Source organism: Echiichthys vipera, assembly GCF_963691815.1.
Source record: "Echiichthys vipera genome assembly, chromosome: 15".
NCBI lineage: Eukaryota > Metazoa > Chordata > Actinopteri > Perciformes > Trachinidae > Echiichthys > Echiichthys vipera.
The window spans coordinates 6,781,393-6,796,410 of NC_139840.1; the positions used below are offsets into that span (position 1 = coordinate 6,781,393).

Below are 15,018 nucleotides of genomic sequence, written 5' to 3' on the forward strand. Positions count from 1 at the left end.
ACATAACACTGTTTCAGGACACATTTGCAGCATTTTGACTGAGTGAACTGTGATAATAACATAATTTACTACTGCTTTATTACTGCTGGCTTTTATTTTAAGTTTGACACACGATTGATCTCCAATCTTCAGGGAGCAACTTGTTCCCGTTAATTTCAGTTTGGACTTTAAAGCAGGACTATGCAACTGCTGCAGACCAGCAGCCACCGAGGCAATAAGTGATCATCACAGCACGAGGGCACATGAGGATTTTCTGAAGTGAAGTTGCTTGTGAGAGTGTATTCTTGCCCATGGAGACATGACATCTGTAGTGCGTGTTGCACAGTAGCAAAAGTAGAAAAAGTCAACACAATGACTCGGAGATGTCGGTTAGTCACCATAGCTACTGGTCTAACCGACCGAGTGAGGCTATAGCGTCTAGATCCCTGAGTGTATAAAAGCGAGTAAAGATGCGTTTTATCATTTATGAAGGCTCAACTTTTCATGTGTGAGAGAAAGATTGTATTATTTTTGTCTTTCAAAAGTTGCATAGTCTTGCTTTAAAACAATTTTTCAAAACATATATTTTGGCTTCATCCTTTGACGATTTCATTGTATCTGTGTGTTCATAGGATTGCAAGAGAGAACCGTTTTGAAAACTTGCGGTGTGTTCAAGTAAATTCCGACATGTGAGACGCAAGATTTGAAAGTTGCTTTCGAACAGCAATTTTTTAAATGCAAAAACTTAACAGGGTCTTTTTTCTTTTACTGTTGACTGTTGTTAGTGTGACTGATTTATAATGCAGCGGACCAAACAAAAACACCACTGTGTTATGTCATTAAGTGGCTAGATGAAACCGAAACCGTCTCCTCTCTTGAGTCAGTATTGCTGCTGGGCTGAGTTCTCGCAGTCTAGTTCGGCGTTGCTAGGATGGTTTGTGTTGAATCATCCGTCTCAGAGCACTCAGTTATCATAAAACACCTCTAATGTTCTCGTCTTCATATCAGCGCACCGCAGAAATACACGGGATTTTAATATAAACATTTGTCTAACAAAGAACACGGAGGAAAGTATCAAAACAAGCTTTGATTTTTACACACTCACAAAAAACACGACACAGGGGATTTTCAATTCCCCGCATTATAGACAAGACGCCTAACATAAGAAACCTTTAAAAGGAACACAAATCTACATCATCTCACAATATTAAATATAAACAACTTCTCAAAAAAATAATCTCTATGCCGAGTGTCCATTTTGTTTGATAAAAGCTTCTTTTTTGTGCTAAATGGAGACTTCTCCTGTCCTTGTTAAGCAACCTATGATACATTCACTTGAAAGATAAAAATCAAGTGTTTTTTCTCTTCTTCTTTTTTTTTTTACATTTTATTTTTACACAAACTTTGAAATGCGTCCGGTCTGTCAGTCTACTCCCTCTGTGCCCTCCATCCAGGGCTAAGGTCCAAATCCACCTCCTCCTCCGTGTGTGTGTGTGTGTGTGTGTGTGTGTGTGTGTGTGTGTGTGTGTGTGTGTGTGTGTGTGTGTGTGTGTGTGTGTGTGTGTGTGTGTGTGTGTGTGTGTGTGTGTGTGTCTGTGTTACATGGGGCAGGTGTCTGTCTCTCTCTCTCGTTCCTCCCCTTCCCCCGGGCTGCTGGAGCAGTCCATCGCCTCTGCACTGTTCCTTTCACTGCTGGGGAACACCGGCGACCAGCTCTCCCCGAACTCATCCTCCTCCTTTCCTTCCTTTCCTTCCTTTCCTTCCTTTCCTTCCTTTCTCTCCTCTCCGTCCTCATCCCCTCCTCTCTGCCTGCAGTAAGGTGGGATCTCAACCACAACGTATTTCTTCGCCCAGCCACTTAGCATTGCCTTCTGCCGGGCGTCACTTCCCGTCAGGCCTGCATCAGAGAAAAAAGAGGGAAACAAGAAAGAGAGAAGGGAACGAGTATTAGGCTTGTTCCAGATGAGCCAGGCCAACGTCACCAGCGGTTTGTGTCTGACTTGCTGCAACAACGTTCTTTCAACGATAACCCCACAAGATCAAGGCTGCCGCAGCTTTTAGGTTCAGGCGCTGCAGTCGCTCTCCACCGACTGCAAGAGCCAGGGAGTGATGGGAAACTCCTCGCTCTTAACTGATCCAACAGCTGACTGGTTTAGATGTTGACTCAACGATACATTTAACTTTTGGTTGAATTTGAGAGATTGTGATATCATTTGCCGTCTTCACAGACAGCGGTGCAGGCGGAGAAATAAATAACACCGTCGGAGCTGGCTTTAGAGACAAGCTTAATGTTGACATGGCAAAAGGATAAAATGGCACTTAATATCAAACAAGGTTGCGGACCCCTGTTCTACTGTATATTACCATAAGCAGCAGATCGCCTGTATAGCATTTTAATAAGCTACTCTGTCCTAATCCAAACAATTGGAGACTGCATACATGGGTCTGATAACATTTTATTAAATTGGATCCTAAGAGGATGTGAGTGTCAGTGACTTCCTGTAAAAACTAAAGGCTTGTGGAAAAGGCTGGGAACTGTCCGATTTGACCGCAGCCTTTTGTCACCACACCCTGCTGCTGCCGCCTGCTCCTGTACAATTTACAGGCTGGGGCAGCTCACTCGAAAGAGCCAATTCTCTAATTTGGTTGAAAAATAAATGAGTGCCTGTGGTTTAGTTCCTGCAACAGCTTCCCACTTCACCAACTGCCAAAAGCCCCATAACCAACATCCGTGAACATCGTCAAAATCAGGTGCATTCCTATTTTTAAATGCCAAATAATGTTGGATTGCTATCACGTTTAAAACTCTTTGCACGTGTCAAAAAAAGCCCTTTTTATTTTTATTTTCCCATTAAACTTTTATATCACAACTGTCAAAGGGACATGCTCATTATATAACTCACCTGGCAGTGTTGTGGAGAGCTGGCTGGAGTTACAGGTAACAGAACCGTTGTTATTGGAGCTAACAGCAGCAGCGAGATGGAAGACCTCGTAGCGGGGCAGCTGGGGGGACACTGGTAAGGAGTGACACTGTCTGCCTGGTAGTTGCTGCCAGTAGTAAGACGTCTCCTGCTGGGGTCCTCCGGGTCCCTGAGCAGACGGCTGGTTGCTGAACGCACTCCCCGGAGGTGAGTGGAGGTCAAACACCAGTGAGAAGACAGACTTGCTGGGCACATCGTAAAACTTGATCTTGCCCCCACAGAGGTCCTCACGGGCGGTGAACGGGTTGATCTTGCGAGCTTTGGAGGCTCGCTGATCAATGGAGGGGTTATAGTAAGGGTCCTGGACGTTGACTTTTCTTCCTGCTTTGCAGGAGAAGATATCTGATTGGCTGCGGCTGAGCCAGATGTTCCGTCGGGGGCGGGGGGATTTTGGAGGGATTTTATCGTCCTGGAAACCAAGAGGGTTCAGACGCTTGAAGCCCTGGATCTTCTCACCTAGAACGGACACACAGGTCATTTTTTGTGACACGTTACTTAAATTGACATAAAACCACAACATTTAAATTTCAAATTTACAAGTTACAAGTCTAGAGGTGTATCTTCTTTTTTTTAAGAGAAATAAACATAAACATAGAGTTAAATTATTGTCATATCTTGTGTTCTGATGGTAAAAGAAATAATCTAATGTGACCACCAGGTGGCAATACAGACTCAATCTTGTGTATAGTACAGATATACTGTATGAGTTGTTCTTCAAATATTTTTATAAGCACTGAAATAGCTTTTTTGATACAGAAATGTCCTGACGTGTGGGTGCAACTTAATATTCTCATAAACTTTAAGTAGTGCAGCAGGAAAAAAATATTGGGATGAAAGGAAAAACTTGAGGATGAAATGGAATCACATTGTTAAGAAAGAGGTTGTTAATTTAAGATCAAAAATGGTAATCTCCCTAGTTCGCAAAAAGCTGTTATTCCCAAAGCTGGCGCATAGAAACACATGAGCTAACCACAAAAACATCTTATGTCATCCCTTCTCTCAAATCTCAAAGTACTGTTGCACTTCTTCCATGCATCTCATTTACGCCAGGAGACATCTGAAGGAATTACTCGTTACTCATGAAATGCTCTACCAAAATATTTGGCTAAAACATTGCTATGCAATTGAAATATGTCTTACAATGAGTGTGAGCTGATGTTACCAGGTAACTACAGAGAAGGAGCAGAAGAATTTCATGAAGTACTCATGACACGAGGAATGAAAACTGTCCCATCCAGGCAGTAGTTTCCACACAAAAACAGCTATATTAGAGATATTTCTCATGTCAACAGGCCCAGAATGTATTTATACATTTCGATAGCTTCATCTACAGTAGATTAACAACACAACACAACACTAGCTGTAAGAAACCACGCTGGAGTCACTAATATATCTCATTCCTGCATCCTGTGACATCATATGACCGTGCTCTTCTCCTTCACACACTGTTCCGCTGAGGAAAAGGAGCCGTTTGGCTTCCCTTAACAAAAACATTACTGACTCCGAGCTGGTCAGGCATGCAGGCGGCGGTACGCTGGACCAAATTAGAAGTGAAACCTGGGCCTGCATGGATCAAGTATCTCAAAATAGGCGTCTAAAATCTCGGACCAGTTTTCCTTCAGTCATTGCAAAGTGTATATTATCAGCAACCAAGGACCCTGCGCTCTGGTTCTAAGTGTGATAATGTTAGAACAGATTTGACTGAATAACCTGGGCTGCAAACAGAGGGTCCAGATATAATGGTGGAAATAGGGATATTACTCTCCTGACAAGCTGATCGCCTGACTAAAAAGGAAGTGGAGGTTAAATCTGGCTTGAACAAACCTGTTTGCATGTTTGGTTGAAGACAGTGTAAACAGTATGCTTGTCACTGTCTGGACAAACATGCATGCTTTGCAAGAGGAACTGGGGTTGGGTTAGGAGAGAAGTTTCCGTCAGGCCTGACAGTGACAGGATAACAAGTGAACTATTGACTAACTGAGCAGCTGGCAGTCTGACTAAATAAGAGAGCAGAAGAGCAGAGCCAGGAGAAGGATAGAAAATAGGTTTCTGTTGCCTTGCTTGGATTACAGTTTCCCTTCCAAACACTTTCCTTTACGGGAACTAACATGCATCTTACTGTAAACAAAAGGAGGTGACTTTTCTTGACTGTAAAGCTAAAATGACACATCACAGAGTGAGATTATGTGCAGTGCTGGTACCTTTTGGTATGGTCTTCTTGTCGTTGTCCACACTGAGTGGGACGCACTCGTGCACCATCTCTTCAACTTTAAGGCGTGCAACGATCTCTTCGAGGTGCCTGACGTTGTCTGGGAAGGACGGACGGAGTTTGGGGTCCATCTGGGGGAGGAAAAAATAGAAATATGGAGAAGGATGAAGTTTTTATTTGAATACTGTAGCATGGTGCATTATCGGGGGAAAAGGAAAACACAAAACCCACAGAATGACTTTTGCCATTTGCATAGGTGCTGCATGTAACAGTTAAACATTAAGGAAATGTGTCCATGTTAATTATACAACATTATAATAATTTACATAAACAAACAAGACCAGAGTAGATGCCTCTATAGGCATTTCCATTGTATTTTATAATCTGTTATATTGTTTTATGATTTTTTATTGGCACCTTACTTTAAAACATGCAGAAAGTGGTACAAAAGAAAAACCTGTGGGACCCAACGGAAAACACCTTGATGTGTTTAAATAAAAAAGGTCCTCTTTGTAACCGGAAGCACCAGGACTTGCAGGCTTACATGTTCACACGTCTAAAGCAATAATATAGGTATACTATGCTAATGAGAAAGATGTTACATCAAACATTTTATTGAGGATATTTAAAAGTGAGGACGATTGGAAGCAAAGCAAGGGACTAAAGTTGAAGATGAAGGAATGGGAAAGCAAAACAAAGGAGGCTGCTGCTAAGGGAGAAAACGATCAATGCAAAGAGCTTTGCACTAGTGTGACTTCATTTATAAATCAATCCTTAGTCTGCTTTTGCTCTTCTTGATGCTTTTAAACTACAACTTTGGCACTCATCACTTATGAGCGATGTCCTATTTTGTCTATGTATGAAATGTCCTGTTTGTCAGTAACTTTGTGTCACATTGCTGTTGTGTGTTGACCAGATCTCTCTTGAGAATAACACCCCTGTATAGGTAAAGGTTAAATAAATAAAAGTATAAAGGAACAGATGGGAAAAAAATAAGACAGGGAACAAAAATTAAGACATTCAGCCGACACAGGCGTTCATACGAGTTCAAATTAGAAAGATTCTGTGAAACTGACTGTTGAGAAAATGAAATGACACTGTGTAGCTCTGGAAACAGACTTGGACAGAGGATAAGGAGAAAAGGATGATAAAAGCGAGACAGACAAGGATGAGAGGGGATGGAGTGAGCCAATATCGGATCAGTCAGCAGGGTGCTCCAAAATCTTTACTGCCCTCATCTTCTGCGGTTTGTGATTATATCAGAGAAACAAATATCACGACCCTAGTCCAGTGATTAGGAGTCGATGTGAGTAAAACTAAACTCTTGTGGGAAAAAAAGCACATTTGTTTTGGTTTGATTGATTAGATGTTCCTTTTCATTTCAATAGTTACTCAGTTTAACAGCAATTGAATGTACGAATATGGAGAAAAGTCCAGTCTGCCTAGTAACTGATCCAGCTTTCAGTGAACAGAAGACCTCCTGGATAGTGAGCTAAATCAGATTATTCAGATTATCAGATTGCAGTTTCTGGACAGGGCAATAATAGTTACTTAAGAAATTAAAAATAAAGCTGTGGAGATCCCAGGAAACAATCAAGACAAGTCGTTTGGGAAATATCTTCCTCTCAATGCAGAGAAAGAAAGATAGATGCACTTAAACATAAAATGCCCACCACATACTAACTTTAACAGATACATGGCTTGTTACAATGTCTGAATTAACAGAGACTGATGGGACGGGAGTGTGTCTCACATTGCAGCAGTTAAAGGCCAGCTGGAGGAAGTCAGGCGGACAGTCTCCAACCATGTGCTGGAACGTGTGATAGTCCAGGCCGAAGTTCTGCTCAAGAGAAAGACAAGACAAAGAGACAGAGAGATTTGGATCCACAAAAGTTAAACAGGAAATTCATATTTACCATTTTGTAAGTGGGATAAAGACAGAGCTTCGTCAGATGTTTGACATGTTATAACTCTCTGCCAAAACCAGCTGCATGTCAAACTAATCCCTCAGACACAGCGTTGCTGACTGCCAAGTTTGCATTTTGGCTCTAACTGTCCATTGACATTTTAAATAACATTGGCTGTGTGATAGAAACAATGTATCTGCGGGTAAAAAAAAAAAGGTAAATATGTTTTTACAATATTTTTAGAATTAAATGTTGGACAAATCACAGATAAACAAATAATAGCTGCAGTTGTTTGGGGGTTAAAAAGCTGCCTTCCACTGTGTTTAAGACAATCTACACTTCATTTACTTTATGAAATATATATATATATATATTGCATATGAATAAAAATCATGTACCTCATATTAGAAGAGCATATAGATCAATTAAAGCACTTATATAATAACCAATAGTTGTTTTTTCATAATAAACATATAGATATTTTTAGAAGTATCCCTTAAAGGTAGTAATTAAAGAATTGTGACTATAACATTATACTGAAAGGTACATTTGAAAAACCAGCTCCTCTCTGGTGGTTGACATTTGCACAAATATCAATACATACTGTATGTCATGAGCTATAATGGGTCAATAATATCCACCGGGCACCCAATGATAACAGTTCCTTTATAGTTTTGCCTGTATGAGTCATGTGAATGTTACACAGTACAAACAGGGTGTGAATTATGGGACATCAACAGATAACCCTGTGTACAAAGCAAACAGGTGGGTGGAGTGATACCAGGTTATATGGTAGAAAAGAGTTGAGAAGTAAAGGAGCAGTCACCTCTGTGCGGGGAAGGAAGTCAGGGTCAGCCTGGACCCTTGCAATGATCTCACACAGGACTATACCGTAGGAGAATACGTCAGCCTGAAGAAAAGACAGACACACATAAAGACGTGCTAACACCGAAAATTCTCTTCATTGGGTTCTTCAAAAACTGTGAACTGCCTGGTTTATTATAAAACAAACTCCCGATTATAACGTTTACCAGTCTCTCTGACCTCACCGTCTGAAATATAACTCTCCAAGATCCACAAATAAATTCCAGAAATTCCACATTCGATGGAAACATCTTCATCCCAACTCATTCTTCTATCTACATCTTATTTCTTTGCTGATTTTATGATCAAATTTCCCCAGGTGTTCAAATATATTCAAAACTATAACCTAATGTTATCTAACGTGAGTTTATTTCCCACACCAGCTTATAGCCCTACTTGCTACTTGAGCTTAGAAGTCAACATTGACTTTACCTTCTCGTTGTAGGATTCATCTCTCAGCACCTCTGGAGCCATCCAGAAAGGAGAACCAACCACTGACAGTTTCTCTACTTCAGCACTGCACACAACAAACACACACACACAGAATATGTACAACATGATATAAGTCACAGAGTGTGCTCTAGCCCTACTCTAAATGTAAACAGTCTTTAGATAACTTTTGTTATGTTTTGGCACTATAAATAAAGTGGAAGTGAACTGATATGTGGTCCATTATCCTGAGGAAGTCATTTGGGTCAGATAATTCAAGAAACTTCAGGGGATTTGAGATGGTTCCTGAACCCTGTTTTCCTGGTGGAATAGTGGAATAAAATCATGCCGGCAGAGCAGACTGTGTGTGAATGTCACACCATGTAAAGTCATGTCCTCAATCAGTCTATGTAAAGTTAATGTGACCAACCTGCCAGATACAAGAAGCTGACACAGAACATACAAATATGAAAACTAACCCCTGTCGCTCTATTACCCCCTTGATCTGTCTATTACCTCTAGTTAACACATAATAGCAGTTAAATTGCACCAGGGCCTTCCATTACTGTATGTATGTTATTCATACATGTTTGCATACCCAAATACACAGATATACAAGATTATGAAAATATTATGTGTCTGTGTTGTAACAACTCTGTTCCTGAAGACATTTTACAAAAGAGAAAACAATCCGCCCTCCTTTATTGTGCTACTGCAAGATTCAAAAAACTCAAACCCTACACTGATAGTATCCCACTGTTATCAAAACACTAAAGTTGAGAATGTGAACTGTACAGCGTGCTGTTAATGTCGGTGCCAGACGTGTTAATAAATAACCCTGTGCCTGGTATGAGGAGGAGGAGGAGAAACCCACGAAAGTGAGTTACAAATAGCTTTAAAAGAAAAACGAAAGGAACAAAAAACGTGGAGAACAGAGATAATAATAAACATTTCTTATATGACATCTTCTCTTTTAAAGGGAATCAAAGAGAAGATTAAGTCCTAGTGTAAAATAAAGGGGTAGGGCAGCTATAATAATAATAATAACAAGGGCCTAATGGTTAAAAAGCAATACCTACCTACTTTAACAGATATATCTAAAAGGTTTTGCTGATGAAGCCTGTTACGTTTTTGGTCACTAAGGGGCAGATAAACCATCTAACATAAGTATACACATAAAACAGCCAGCTAAAAGTTACAGCTACATTACAACATTATTAAATATTTATTGCTAGTATACAAACGCACAAGCTAGACGACCTTTTAGGTGGTGTAACACAACTTCAATAGAGTGCTAATGTTGTCTAATGTTCTCTATCTTTTAAGCTGTGGTTTTCTTAAACAAATATCTTGAGGCTCTAACAGCTAAGCGCTTGACTTCGTTCATCAGCCACTCACTAGCTGTCTGTTTACCATTGTGTGACTGGCAGGTAGTGTACGTGGGTTTGTGCACGACCCATGGGCCGACTTTCACCCACTCTGACCACTTTTAAAACTAGACTGAAAACTTTTATGTTCACCTCAGCTTTCTACTAAATCTTTGCACTTTTAACGTCGGCACTGTTTTTTATTATTGTCTATGTTTTTATTCTCTCTGTCTTTCTGTAATGCATTTTTAATTCATGACATGTTGTGCTTTAAAGCACTTTGAGTCTGCCTTGTGTATGAAAAGTGCTATACATATAAAGTTGCCTTGCCTTGCAGGAGTTGATAAGAACAGCTGAGACTCAACCACAGAGTAAATGTGCTATTAAAACCAACACAGTGAGCTAAAAGAGGCTACACACCTCTGTCAAGTTAGATTTGGGTGACAGCCCCTTTTCACACAACACATTCATTAGATTCAATAATATCAAAAGTTGCTTTAATTAGGTAAAGCATTTGGAAGAAAGGAAACAATCTTCCAAGAGATATTTTTTTGGTAATCCCTAGTAAAAATCTGGGTATATTTATGTAGAGCAGTAATCAGTGGAGAACTCCTTACAGATTGGTGGGGATCTTTTCTGCCAGGCCAAAGTCTCCCACCACCGCTGTGTAGCCGTTGTCATCACATTTGATCAGGCAGTTCTGTGAACACAGAAAAACAGCATCATTAATAACACACGTTGAGTTGAGGAAGTAAAAAAACATTTTGCAGTATAAACACATCAGCCAAACCTCCACTTCCTGATTGAACTTAACCATCTGTAAATGTACTGTTACCGTATGTTGCAATGGTCATTAATATCACCCAAGCGGTACTCTAATTTCACTGTAAAAAACAGTCATGTGGACTTCATTGCTGTGGAACTTGAAAGTTAACAAACTGACATTTTGTAGCCAGGGAGACAGAGTTGAGCTGAACGTTAATGTTCTCACAGTTTATTTATACATGTTATTCTAAGCGTGCTGTGCCATGCTGCTTCACTGTCAATTAATGTATGGTACATGTTCAATGTGTTATGTACCTTTTGTTTAGATTTGTCTTAAACTGTCAACTGGTCCTTAATTTCTGAGGCATAATCCTATTCCTGGGCATTTCTTGTACTTATAGTGAGAACATTTAGATAGATGAAAGGTGTTTTGTCTATTTAGTTTTAAGACTAGGGTATAATTCATAAGCAAATGGACTTTGTTTTAAGGACAAAGGAACTATAATCTGCAAGGCTATGACCACACCATTTACCCCTCAGAGTCAAAAGTATAACAGGTTTCACTTAAACTTCTCTTAAATGTCTCTATGCACTTTTTAATTCTCCTACGAGCTATAAATCTAGACAGGGAATGGATCTAAGTTTACAGTAGAGTGTTCCCTGCCAGTTCCATGCCAACATATCTCTGGGTCAAGTCGGGAAAACTAGAAGCAGCCTGGTACATATTATCACATCTAACTGTGACACTGTGATCTTCACAGAGAGGTTAACATGTCTAAGAGGAAAAGATAAGTGTGTCAAGAGTCAAAACACCTATCATCTTTAACATTTGCATACGACATCTAACACAACTCTTATGTACAGAGTTTGCTGCATTATCCTGGGAACAATCACTGATATTTTGGGCTGTCAACTTACAACTAATTGATAAGCAGATTCGTCAGATATGTAAAACTGAGTATGAGTGAGTGTCTCCATAAAAACCATGCAAAAGCACCACTATAAATCTTGTTTTCCAGAGATGTGCTGATACATTTCTTGGAAATAAATCATTCAGCATGAAAAAAAGTATAAAAAATTACCAACAGACTCACAAATCTTACACCAAAACGATCGATTAGTCAAATAAGGGCGCACTCACACTTGGCATTCATATCTTGCCCAAGTACGCTTCAAGGCTAAAGTCTAGTTCGTTTGACCAGTGTGAGTGCAACAGTACCTAGGCACGGCACGCTTCTCAGCCCTGGACTGACTGAGAAAGATGGACTTCGCTAGCATGATTGCTCAAATACTTGCACGAGCATAGAACATGTAAATTGGTGTCTAAGTTAAAGCAATCATGCCTTGGCCCGAAGCAGTGTGTGCAGGCCAGGTCTGGCGAGGGGGGAGGGGGGGGCAGTCCCGAATCAATCGGGACTAGTGTGAGTGCGCCCTAAGATATTGCACTATGAGCTGACAAAACCAACTCATATTTGCCCCTCATGTAAATCATAAATAAGTTATAAAGTATTGTCTAGACCTACTCTATATGTAAAGTGTCTTGAGGTAACTTTTGTTATGATTTGGCACAGTAAATGAAATTGAATTTAATTGAGTTCATAGTTAGCCTGTCTAATAACTAACCTTGGAGGTGAGGTCCCGGTGGAATATGCCTTTTAAGTGCAAGTAGGCCAGACCACTGGCGATCTCACAGGCCAGTTTCACTCTTGTGGGCCAACTCAGGTGTTTGTTGCTCTCTAGAAGCTGCTCCAGGTTTCCACCATTGATGTACTGGAGAAAGACAAAGAGAGACACACAGATAAATATTAACAAAACACTGACACACAAGGGAAGGATCAAAAACCATTGCATTTTCCTGGAATGTGTATAATATACAAGTTCAGTTTTCACTTTCTAATAATTTAAAAAAAAAAATGTTGCTTGGTCAAATGGATCTACAAAATTGCTGGAAATGTTATATCTGACAGCATGTTATTACATTAACAGATAAACATAATATGCCAAACAATAATTGATTACCATCATTAAATGTTCTTCCGATTTGAATTGCATTGCTATGCTGTGAATAGCACACATTTGACGATTGTGATAGTGAGCTGGGGAGATGTAAAACCACTTTTCAGCGGAATTAAATGTGATAATTAGTAAATGAAGTGAGAATACTCTTATTATAGTAATGCAACACTCAGTTGCCAGGGACAGAAACAACAGACTGGTTAGCTGGCTTGAAAGTTCCTTGGTAACACTTCACTGACATAAAGGTACTGACTATCTACATACACAAACCAACTGCCTATCCAACTCACATACTGGAGGTCTGATTGGTGAGTTGTTTGGGTTACAGGCAGTCGACCTTCCTGCCTGGGGGTTTAGCTGGTGTATCGAGCAATTGGCTGCATAAAATCTGTCTGGCAGATTATTCAACTGGCTGACAGCTATGCTAGTTTCCTACGTGTATGAATGTGGACCGTCTGATCGTGCTAAAGAGTGGGCAGCCAAGAGGACAAATCAGCTAAGCGGGTTTTAAATGATCCAGGGTGGGTCTTTTCCTCTGTCTGTCAGCTTTGATCCAGAATAACTTGTCTGACCTTGCTGCTTGCATGCAAACACAAAGACACACTAATCCCATGTCACATATCAGGAACAACAGTGGTTAACTAGATAGAGCTGAGATGGGATAAAGAGATGGTCTGGTTTAGCTGTGGTTACCAGTATGACTGACAGGCACAGAATTAGGACACAGGGGGCTGGTGGTGAGGGGAGGAGGTGTCTACTTCTTCACGTCATTGAATAAACTTGCCTTCTGGTTGGATTAATTCTAATTTTAAGATAACTACAGCGCTCTATCAACTCAATGAGCTGCCTTTCTACAAAAACAAATCATAATTTCTCCTAAGCTTTGCGTGACTTTTCCAGCTGAATGTAGGGGTCACAGCCAGATTCACATTGGATCCCAGGATTGCTAATAAGGAAAACCTGTATGTAGGTATGTCACGTAATGTTTGGACATTTTCTGGATCTAATTCCTAGAGTAACCTATGCAAGCTGTAAATACCTCTGTAACAACAAATCTTCTTTTAAAAAATGAAGTGTTATAATACCACAATTAACTAGAATGTCGCCTGGTGAAGATGAAACAGTTAAGATAGTCAAGACAGATGTCCGTCCTCCACAGAGCTGGGCCTGTCCGACGTTCCTGCCTGTAATAGGGAAGGTTTTCGTTGCCATCGTACTCTACGGGGGAATTGTTGGGTCTATGTAAATCATAAATAAGTCAGTGAGTGTGGTCTTTACCTAGTTTGTAAAGTGTCCTGAGATAACTTTTGTTATAATTTGGCACTATAAATAAAATTGAATTGAATTGAAATGAATTGAGAAACTACTCTCTCACGTGTTCGACTTCCTGCAGCATTTAGGCATAAGCTGGAACATTTTTCAGTCTAGAACTTAAATGTATTGTTTGTCCTTAGATCTCATATAGTTAAACATTCACTAAAAATAGTCCACATGCATGAAAAATCTTTATGTCCATTGCTTGTCTTTTTCTATTTTTTTGATCCTAATTAACAGTTTGGACAAAACTATCGAAGGTGCTGGCCCAATGATTTATATCTATTGTTTTGAAATGCCAAAATGTTAGGATTCATTAATGATAAAGCAATGCTTTGACGCAGCCCGCCCACCCACACACACACACACACACACACACACACGCGCACACACACACGCACACGCACGCGCACACGCACACACACACGCACACACACGCACACACACGCACACACACACACATTCAAGAAGTCAGAGGATTACAGTATTTGTCCAGCAAATTCCTCAGTAGCCACAGAGTTCAACATCTGTTGTCTGTTTGGTTGAAAGGGATACAACAGCGGAAAACTCCACTGTAGACAATTAAAACTCGGACTAATCCAACTTCATTCCTTTATCATTTCATTTAAGATCCAGACAGCCCCCATTTATATTGTATTATTCTGAGTGCAAAGTGTGCCTGCTCCAAAATACAAATCACATGGTTTAGTAGCAGAGTGCACCTGCTGTGTCAACTCAAAGTAACAGAATGGAAGTAAAGTCGCTTTCAAAAAAGCCTCTTATTCAGGAGTGGTATTTTCCCTGGAATTTGCTTTATCCTATTTGTGGAGTTACTGATATACCCAAGTTATTACTTGACATAGCACACGTTTGAGCCATATATGTGCCTCGCCATGATCATGATGAACCGAATTAGAAACATTCTGTTGTGAAAATGTATCTACAACACTAAAAACCCTGGAAAGACTCACACAAAGAGATCCTTGTTTGCTGCTGGGAGCAGCTTCAAACAGCAGTATAATCCTGCCATGGGTCATGAATTACCATTAGCCCAGATTATGACTGCAGGAGCATTTCCTATGGAGGTGTATTGGATTGAGATTCAGGATAGATAAAACAAGGCTTGGTCCTCTAAATGAGTGGATCCCACAACGGGATGCCTTGAACACAGGCAAAGGAAGCTGCAA

The 15,018-nt window shown here is 40.2% G+C and overlaps 1 protein-coding gene across 1 annotated transcript in view; it reads right to left on the reverse strand.

Moving 5' to 3' along the window:
- Positions 1-732: 732 nt before the first annotated feature.
- Positions 733-15,018, reverse strand: part of tesk2 (testis associated actin remodelling kinase 2) — a 31,032-nt gene continuing 16,746 nt past the window's right edge. The window contains exons 6-13 of the mRNA XM_083928031.1: positions 12,125-12,271; positions 10,354-10,436; positions 8,373-8,457; positions 7,903-7,986; positions 6,923-7,009; positions 5,162-5,300; positions 2,883-3,416; positions 733-1,876 (exon numbers count right to left, since the gene is read on the reverse strand). Of these exons, the coding sequence (XP_083784157.1) occupies positions 1,578-1,876; positions 2,883-3,416; positions 5,162-5,300; positions 6,923-7,009; positions 7,903-7,986; positions 8,373-8,457; positions 10,354-10,436; positions 12,125-12,271 (1,458 nt within the window). The 3' untranslated portion in view covers positions 733-1,577. The remainder of the gene's footprint in view (positions 1,877-2,882; positions 3,417-5,161; positions 5,301-6,922; positions 7,010-7,902; positions 7,987-8,372; positions 8,458-10,353; positions 10,437-12,124; positions 12,272-15,018) is intronic.